Genomic DNA, 9390 nt, shown 5'->3' with positions numbered 1-9390 from the left:
ACAACCTTGACTCTGCAGGTGAAGGACAGTGTGTGTGCATGTGTGTGTCTGGTGTGCATGTATGTATGCATGTTAGTGTCAGACAATGAGAGTGCCTGGAATTAAAGGAACAGTTCTTGAGGTTTGTAAACTGCCACTTCCAACAGTTTCCATTAAAAAAAAAAAAAACAACCAAAAAAACACGTTTCGTCCTGAACAGAACAGAGATGTGACAGACAGACTGTTCTCTCCATCATGGCCTTTTAATATGTCATTGTTTTGACCGTGACATATAAAATTGATTTTATTGCATTGACACAAACGCACCACACGGAGCAGCAGAGATCTCAGCTCTGGGTCAGTGTGTGATGACATCACAGTCATTTGGCTCAAATCAATAAATATATAATAACAAATAAAATCCATTTCAAACATAATCAATTCAAGTCTAATTGTGTGATTTATTTATAACGTGACCTGAGTAGTAAAGTAAGTAAACTCTTACTCTAAACTGGTGACATCATAGAATCAAAAACCTTTTCATATTTTTTTCCTCCTCTTTCTGTCTCAGATTACTCCTCCATTTTTTTTCCCAACAACTCCTTAAATCCTCCTGTTCTATCTGGGCTGATTCAGCCTGACTCATCTTTTCTATCTATTTTAATCCTTCAACCCTGTATAGGAAGAACCACACACTCAATCCATGGACAGTCGTGGCATCTAATTCACAAAATCCCTTTGTAAATCTATCCTTCTGTTTGTAATTGGTCCCGGGGTTTCTCCCGGTGTGTGTGTGTGTGTGTGTGTTTGTGTGTGTGTTTGTAAGTCAGACTGATTTGATAGAGAGATTGATGAACCGATGGATGACAAAGATTGGTAAAAAAAAAAATCAGTGATCTAAACTGTGACCTTAACAAACTATGAAAGAAAGAAAGATTTGACCAAAGTGTTGCTCAGGAAGAGCTTGACGTTAGCAAAAGAGTCCAGAGATGGCTACAAACTAAAGCTAAAGCTAAGCGTTAGCAAGTGGCTTAAAAATAACAAAAATAAACAAAAACTTTAGCCAAACTAGAAGACTGTTATTTTTTCAGTGATTTCATAGATTTAATATTATATTGTTTATTATATTATAATAACGCTGGCAATTAATAAATACAAAATAATCGACATTTTTGTGTTTTTTTGCTCAAGGTTTCAGTCACTGATATACCAATCAGAAAGTTTGGTCTTCTTTGTTGGTGTGGAGCCGTTATATAACAGTTAAACCGCCATTACCGTGAGCTCTGTGATCGGGATACAAACGGAACAGGAAATCGTTTTCCTCAGGACACGAAACTCATGGATCAGAGAAAGAGTTTCTGTTCATGTTGATGGATTTAGTTCGAGTTATAAATATCCAGGCATGCATTCACTGTTTTCACTGACACTTGGTTTGAGAAGAGAACGTCAGCAGCATTACGTCATAGCCTGTCCCATCGACCTGGATGACCGAGAGCAGGACGGAGAAGAAGAAGATGATGCTGAGCTGACTCTGCTGCTGGAGGTGAGAGGACGCAGAGGAGGAAGAGGAGTAGGAGTAGAAGGCGGAGGAAGGAGCAGCAGTAGAAGGAGCCGCCGTCGCGCGGCCGGAGGCTCTGATGGCTCCTCGCGCTCCTAGCGGGAAACAGACACAGTCGCCGCGGCGCGCGAGCGGAGAGGGAATCGGGATTCTGGGAAGTGACGTGGAGCAGCAGGCAAAACGGTGCGAGTGTTGTGCGTTTCTCAGGAGGGAAGGAGCGGCAAGGCGAACATGGCCGCGCAGTCGGACGGCGCTAAAGCCGGGCTCGGCTTCGGAGGCGGCGGCGCCGGTAAGGGCTTCGCGCAGCTGTACGACGTGGACGCGGAGGAGCCGCTGGACTCCGCCGCCATTCACATCTGCCAGTGCTGTCGCACCTCCGCCTGCTACTGGGGCTGCCGCTCCGCCTGCCTGGGCTCGCTGCTCGGCGGGGGTCAGGGCACCGGAGCGGGCGGGATCATCCGGGAGACCCACTGTCCGCCCCGGGAGCAGCTGTGGCTGGACTGCCTCTGGATCATCCTGGCTCTGCTGGTCTTCTTCTGGGACGTGGGCACAGACCTGTGCCTGGCCGCGGACTACTACCACCGGCGGGACTACCTCTGGTTCGGCCTCACTCTCTTTTTCGTGCTGGTGCCGTCGGTGCTGGTCCAGATCCTGAGCTTCCGTTGGTTCGTGCAGGACTACACGGGCGGAGGGCTCGGGGAGGTGGAGGGGCTGAGCAAGCGGGGGGCCGTGGCTCTGGGCTGCCTCTACCCGGGCAGAGACCGCCTGCAGCTGGCCACCATCTGGCTGTGGCAGGCCGTCATCCACATCCTCCAGCTGGGGCAAGTGTGGAGGTAAAGAGCAGCAAAACCAGAGCAGAACACGCACCGAGGTCCAAATCAGACCAGAACGTACACCTGAACCGGTGCCATGACACACACCTACTGTAGGAGGAAACACAAACCACAGCGAAGCCCACAGACAAGTCAGGACCAAACCCAGACCAGGGCATACACCTGAACCAGAATCAGAACACAATCCTACATCAGAACCAGAACCACGTCTGATCAGGACTCACATCTGATCAGGACTCAGGTCTGATCAGGACTCAGGTCTGATCAGGACTCAAGTCTGATCAGGACTCAGGTCTGATCAGGACTGACGTCTGATCAGGACTCAGGTCTGATCAGGACTCAGTCCTGATCAGGACTCAGGTCTGATCAGGACTGACGTCTGATCAGGACTCAGGTCTGATCAGGACTCAGGTCTGATGAGGACTCAGGTCTGATCAGGACTCAGGCCTGATCAGGACTCAGGTCTGATCAGGACTCAGTCCTGATCAGGACTCAGGTCTGATCAGGACTGACGTCTGATCAGGACTCAGGTCTGATCAGGACTGACGTCTGATCAGGACTCAGGTCTGATCAGGACTCAGGCCTGATCAGGACTCAGGTCTGATCAGGACTGACGTCTGATCAGGACTCAGGTCTGATCAGGACTGACATGTGATCGGGACTCAGGTCTGATCAGGCCTCAGGTCTGATGAGGACTCAGGTCTGATCAGGACTCAGGTCTGAGTTTCTTTTTAAACAGGAAACGTAACTTTCACCAATGTCCATAACCCAAATCACACATTTCTACGTCATGCAGACGAGAGTCACTGGTCCATCTGTGCCTCCAACAGTCAGTATGACTTTAAAACATATTCATCACACCGTACACTTTTAAAACTGACCACAGGAGGCAGCAGTGGGGCAGCAGCTCCTTTTCAACCTCAGCTTAAATCGCTGGTTTTCTCAACACACTGCAGAGGTAGCAGTTCATAAAGTTTGGTACTGAACATTACATGTAGAAAATTCAGAATTTGATCAAATGTTTTGTAGGGGGCGCTCACTACTGTCAGAAGGTTTTGAACCAAACAACCAATAAAAGAAACGCGGTCCATCTTTCAGCACCATGGACAGCGTTTTAGCCTCAGCACCTAATTTGTGGCTTTTGTGTGTTTCTGTATTTGCGTGTGTGTGTGTGTGTGTGTGTGTGTGTGTGTAGCGCTGTGTGAGACCAGTGGAAAAACGGTGTGGTGGCCTCTTCACCACGAGTGTCAGTCGGCCTGTGGAGCAAAAAGAGCAAAAGCATCTGTGCTTTTGGCAACGCACTCCGTGTTGACGTACACACACATACACTGACACACACACACACAATTGGACGACGGTTGGGTGCTAATTGAAGTGCTAAACGCACTGGCGGGAAAAACAGAAACACACACACATGCGGTATTTTCTGTTGTTCCAACACTTTTTTTTCTGTATAATCTGAGTAGTGTGTGTGTGTGTGTGCGTGTGTGTTTTGGCTTCTGCGGGCTCCTGTGTCCTCCAATCAGGTCTGAACAGTTAATAGTACATTTTTGCAGGTCCTTTCACTCAGACAGTACTGCCTCCTCCTCCTCCTCCTCCTCCTTCCCTCTAAGATTCCCTTCTTAATGGTGTCCACTCTGTCTTCAGGCAGCAGCAGGGAGAGCACTGTGTGTGGGTGTGTGTGTGAGTGTGTGTTTTTTTTTGCGCCTTGATCTGCTATAGAGATGTGCTTCTCAGCTTTCACTGTCTCTCTCCTGGTTGTAGAGTTAAATCAGCTCTAACACACACACACACACACACACACTCATTCCACCCCACCCAGAACGCACCACGTTGCAACACCGCATCCTCTCCTCTGGGCTGCAGAATGGACTCTCCCACCTACAGGAAGTGGAGGAGGAAGAGGAGGAGGAGGAGGAGGGCGATGAAGGAGGGGAGGGCGCTGCACATACACATTGATGTATGTTGCTAAAGAAATGGTACGACCCTGATTGAGACAGATTGCTTAGAGATGCAGGAGGAGAAGGAGGGGCAGGGCCGTTCACAGGAGGAGGAGGAGGAGGAGGAGGAGGAGGAGGAAGGCTGCAAATACACAAGTGAACCAACGACTGAGGAACAAACTGGGGGAGGGGAGAGGAAAGAAGAGGAAGAGTGAAAGTGTAGGGGGGAGGGTGGGTGAAGGTGAGGAAGAGTGAGCTGCTGTAACTGAGTACATGTGGACTGACGGCCTGGACCAGGCTGTGGTCACGTCCGGCCGACGGGAAGCGTCCGGCCTGGACCACGTGGAGTTTTAACCTTCACCCATGTTCAGTCAAAGACACACAGACAGAAGGACGACATCACCGTAGAGGTTCTACAGAAACTGATGCTTGTAACGCACATCAACCCACAACCTTAACTGAGTAGAGTTGGTTTGGTTTCTGTTCTACGACAGAACTCGTATCTTGATCAAATTTTCCCCATTAATTAAGCCCCACAGGAATATACTGTTAATTAATTCCAATCAAAACATCAGAATATGGATATAAACAAATATGTTGACAATATAAAATAATAATTATTGTATATTATTGTTATACAAAAGGGTAAAATAACCAAGTCAGTCAGTGAGACAGAGTGTCACTAAGAGTAGGAGAAGGATTCTATTTGATAAGGATTTAACCAGATATTTCCTCGTATCAGGAGCAACGTCTCGCAATAGTTTCAATTAGAATACTCCTATTTATGAAGCTGTTGTCCAGGGCGTCCACTGTACTGTTACAGTTACAGTGGAGTGTCCAGAGGCCAGAGGAGCTGCACGTTGTTTGGAAAATGTTCTGTACTTCATGTTCTGTACTAGAAATCAGTGTGTGTCTCTGTCACTGTCTGCGTGTCTGCGTGTGTGTGTGTGAGACACATCTCTTACATTATGCATGTCTCTGTACTGTATGTTCAGAGACAATTACAGACATCTGGCTGAAAACACACACACACACACACACACACACACAAGCCTAATTCACCGACCATTAATAATGCACCACCTAGAGGAAGAAGCTTCCGTCTGCATGCTAACACTCACGCTAATGTTTCCAACGTGTTCCTGCAGAGCAAAGGCAACCACTTCCTGGTACTAATCCTAGTTCATCGTCCTCGCTCCTCCACACCATGGTCATTTAGTGTGAGGAACATCTCCATACAGGAGACCATCAGTTACTGCTGGTACTGTTCCTGGTTCCTGCTCAAAATCTAGCTCTGAAACTAATTTGAGATCAGATTATCTTTAATCCTGACCCAGACTTTTTGTGGTGTGTGATGTGAACAGTCTCTGACCCCTGACCCTCTGACCCTCTGACCCTCTGACCAGATACATCAGGACCCTCTACCTGGGCGTGATGTCCCGGCGTCAGGAGGAACACCAGCGGCGCTGGTACTGGGCCATGATGTTCGAGTACGCCGACGTCAACATGCTGCGTCTGCTGGAGACCTTTCTAGAATCTGCTCCTCAGCTGGTCCTGCAGCTCTGCATCATGATCCAGGAGAACCGGGCCGAGACGCTGCAGTGTAGGTGTAAACTGAACCAAAGGAAAACAGATTTAACCACAAACAATCAAAGAGTAATTAGCTGTTAGCTGATGAGCTGGGTGATGACTGGAGGCTTTTTTCTGGCCGAGGCCGTCGTTCATCAGGATTTTAATGAATTCATTTCATTAAATCAGTGTGAATGTTAAAAATAAATGTAGCTGGGGGTAAATGAGCCACACATGTCTCAGTGTTGGTCCAGATGACGACTAAAGGATCAAACCTACACAACAAAATAATCGATGAGTCGTTGTGAAGTCACTTTTAGTTCAGTGCTGCGTCACTCTTTTGCTGTGTCTTTTTTTGAAAAGGGTTCTTCCCACACTCAACTAAAAATAGTTCTTCTGAGTCTTAAAACCATGACTGGACTTTGTTCAGACTGGATGACTCATAAATCCAATCATAAATCCCTTTTCTTTCCCACTTTCTGCTCCTCTTCCTCCTGTCTTGTCTTTATGTTGTTAACCTCTCTCCTCCAAAGGCGTCTCCTCCCTGGCCTCACTCCTGTCTCTGGCCTGGGTCCTGGCCTCCTACCACAAACTTCTACGAGACTCCAGGGATGACCAGCGCGGTATGAGCTACAGGGGGGCGCTGCTGCACCTCTTCTGGCGCCTGTTCACCATTTCATCCCGCGTCCTCTCGCTGGCGCTCTTCGCCTCCCTTTTCCACATCTACTTCGGCATCTTCGTGGTGCTTCACTGGTGCGCCATGGCCTTCTGGGTGGTTCATGGAGGCACTGACTTCTGCATGTCGAAGTGGGAGGAGGTGCTCTTCAACATGGTGGTGGGCATCGTCTACATCTTCTGCTGGTTCAACGTTAAGGAGGGACAGACGCGCTACAGGATGGTGGTCTACTACACCGTGGTGCTGGCTGAGAACACCATCCTCACCGGACTGTGGTGAGTACGGCCTCACATCCAGCCCTGCGTCCTTTAAAGGCTCCAACATGGACCTAAAAACATGGCTGCCTTTCAGGAAAAAAAAACCTAAACAAAGATTTGATTTGACTGATACCAATATGAGTACAGTGGAGCTCCCTGAAATACCAGTTTTTAAAGTTACGAGTAAACAACTTTTGTCGTGATACGACAACCGAGCTCCATTTTTCGACGCTGTCGCGCTCGCTGTCCCTCGCTGGGTTATTTTACCCATTTTTATTACAATAATATAAAATGTTTTCTTAATTATTATTATTTTATATTATGAATATAATTGTTTATATCTATGTTTTTGATGTTGAGATGAGGGGAATTTTAATTTAATTATTTATTAATAACATATTTCTGGGGGGCTGGAACAGATTAATTGGAGTTTTTAATCATTTTTAATGTGGAAAATGCAAATAGAGTACGTCGAGTGGATCGACACACGACTGCTGTTATCTTGAAGCCCCACTGTATCAGTATCAGGTCTGAGAGACATGTCCCTGTATCCCTGTGTCCCAGTCAGGACAAATGGACTCTTGAGGACACCCTGGACTTTGGCGTATGACAACATGTTCGTTGTTTGTCCTCTTTGTCTTCCAGGTACGCCTACAGAGACCCGCTGCTCACTGACTCCTATGCTTCCCAAGCGTTGTGGGGCGTCTACCTGACCTTCGCCGGGGGCGTTCTGGTCATGCTGCTGTACTACGGCTTCATGCATCCAGCCACGGGCCACCTGCAGCCCAGCCCCGCCTCCTCCTGCTGCGCCCAGCTGCTCTGGGGCCTCCCCCTGCCGCCGTCCGCCCCGCCCACTGCCCCGCCCACACCGGCCCACATGACCAGGTCGCAGACAGAGGAGGACGTGGCCGAGACCTGTCTTCCCGTCTTCCAGGTGAGGTCAACGACTCCCACCTCCAAGCCCGAGGGCCCGCTCATTAAGATTGACATGCCCAGGAAGCGTTACCCGGCGTGGGACGCTCACTACGTGGACCGGCGTCTGAGGAGGACCATAAACATCCTACAGTACATAACACCAGGTGCTGTAGGGATACGTTACAGAGACGGACCGTTACTGTACGAACTGTTACAGTACGAGTCCTCGCTCTGACACACACACACACACATCAGAGAGAGTAAAACAGATGTATTCATCACACTGGGTTAAAGCACACTGACAGAGAAGCAATCAGACAAACACACAGCCAGACACACAAACACACACACACACACACACACACTATAGATTGTACAATCAAACAACAAGTTCACGCAGTATATTTGAAACAAACGTTTTGAAGCCTCATGATTTTCAGTTAGCCCTGTTTTTTTGTTCCGACGTCTCTTCCATCCAAACTCTTATTGGATGATTCAGTCACATGGCTTCCTCACCACGGCACTTACTTTTTATTCAAACTTCTACTATCCATTCAAACTAGTATCTGGATATAGTAACCGGGTTAGTAGAAGTTGAAGGCTAGAAACCTGTCGTCGAATGCCTTATGCTAACAACCATATTTTATTGGTCCATCAACTCTGGGTGAATAAAAAAAACAAGACCGGAACATTTAGAGAACGTTTCACGAGAATTGGACATGTGACATATTTCCACTACGGCAACTAATATTGCCTCCATGTCGGCTGTAGAGGAACGTGACCTACTGACCTGAGAATTAATCAAAGTTATTTGTCGTCCATTCTCACGTTTGCATCGCTGCGCGGGCTTCAGTCTTAGCGAACGAAAGCGATTAACAAAGACCAAACGTTAGTTTTTGATAAGGTTTACATTGTCCAGGGTGGCGCTTTGGCCCAGAGGCAACGTCTCTGTCATTGGTGTGGAACCCCAGGGTTCACCTCCTGGGCAAGTTCGAATCCCAGTTAGGGCGGTTGGTACCTTCCAGTGGATTCACCACCTGCAGGAAGGTTCAGGGGGGTTGATACGGTGCAATGTGAATTGGGTGGAGACTGCTGCCCCGCGACCCGGTAACAGATAAGCGGCTGAATATGGATGGATGGATGGACATTGTCCAGGAGTTGGTCTGAGGCAGTGTAAATATTTTCTATGGAAAGTCGGGAGGACTTTTCTGTGTCCTGTGTAATACAAATACTTTGAAAGTAAGGGTAAAAAAAAATGGTCAGATTGTTGACACACTAAAGAGAAAATTAAAAACATACGTTAGTGTCACAGGAAGCTTTGATCATCAGAGATGGCAACAGAAACATCGCAAAACCACTACACACACCTTCACAAACGTAGAGAACCCGTCACCATCCTGTACAGCTAACAGTAGCCTGCCTTCTATGTACCACGGACCCGTTCCGAGTACGTCACTTCCAGACAGTGTTCTCATAACAATGGAATGATTAAAGAAGACAAAGTCCAATGAAACAATCGATATCAAAAGAATAATAAAGTACACAGCAGTAAAACTTAGCACAGCACTGAGAGTCATTCCTACTGGGTCCAGTGGGGACGCCACAGAGACGCCTCCAGCTGAGCTGTGATGCAGAGCCACTCTGTGGTTGGGTTTGTTAACTC

At 47.8% G+C, this 9390-nt stretch overlaps 1 protein-coding gene and 1 long non-coding RNA gene across 4 annotated transcripts in view; one reads left to right on the top strand and one right to left on the bottom strand.

Annotated features, from left to right (window-relative positions):
- LOC112488071 (uncharacterized) overlaps positions 1–1338 on the bottom strand; it is a 3391-nt gene extending 2053 nt beyond the window's left edge. For all 3 annotated transcript variants that reach the window (XR_003051789.1, XR_003051787.1, XR_003051788.1), the window contains exon 1: positions 1255–1338. This is a non-coding gene — a long non-coding RNA (uncharacterized LOC112488071). The remainder of the gene's footprint in view (positions 1–1254) is intronic.
- Positions 1339–1741: 403 nt separating this feature from the next.
- On the top strand, positions 1742–8717 carry xkr6a (XK, Kell blood group complex subunit-related family, member 6a). The gene is made up of 4 exons (XM_008325194.3): positions 1742–2370; positions 5717–5913; positions 6413–6830; positions 7458–8717. Exons 1-4 carry the CDS (start codon positions 1769–1771, stop codon positions 7960–7962), a joined length of 1722 nt encoding a protein of 573 aa, XP_008323416.1. The 5' UTR covers positions 1742–1768; the 3' UTR covers positions 7963–8717.
- Positions 8718–9390: the final 673 nt, after the last annotated feature.

Source organism: Cynoglossus semilaevis, chromosome 14 (genome assembly GCF_000523025.1).
Source record: "Cynoglossus semilaevis isolate Cse_v1.0 chromosome 14, Cse_v1.0, whole genome shotgun sequence".
NCBI lineage: Eukaryota > Metazoa > Chordata > Actinopteri > Pleuronectiformes > Cynoglossidae > Cynoglossus > Cynoglossus semilaevis.
The sequence above is the reverse complement of the archived record's forward strand: the minus strand, read 5'-3'. Positions and strand labels throughout refer to the sequence as shown.

Bases quoted from the DNA above. Each gene is read 5' to 3' on its own strand.
- xkr6a (XM_008325194.3), top strand. From the start codon at position 1,769: ATGGCCGCGCAGTCGGACGGCGCTAAAGCCGGGCTCGGCTTCGGAGGC. The intron at 2,371-5,716 runs GTAAAGAGCAGC...CCCTCTGACCAG, and splicing joins CAGCTGGGGCAAGTGTGGAG to ATACATCAGGACCCTCTACC. The intron at 6,831-7,457 runs GTGAGTACGGCC...TTTGTCTTCCAG, and splicing joins ACCATCCTCACCGGACTGTG to GTACGCCTACAGAGACCCGC.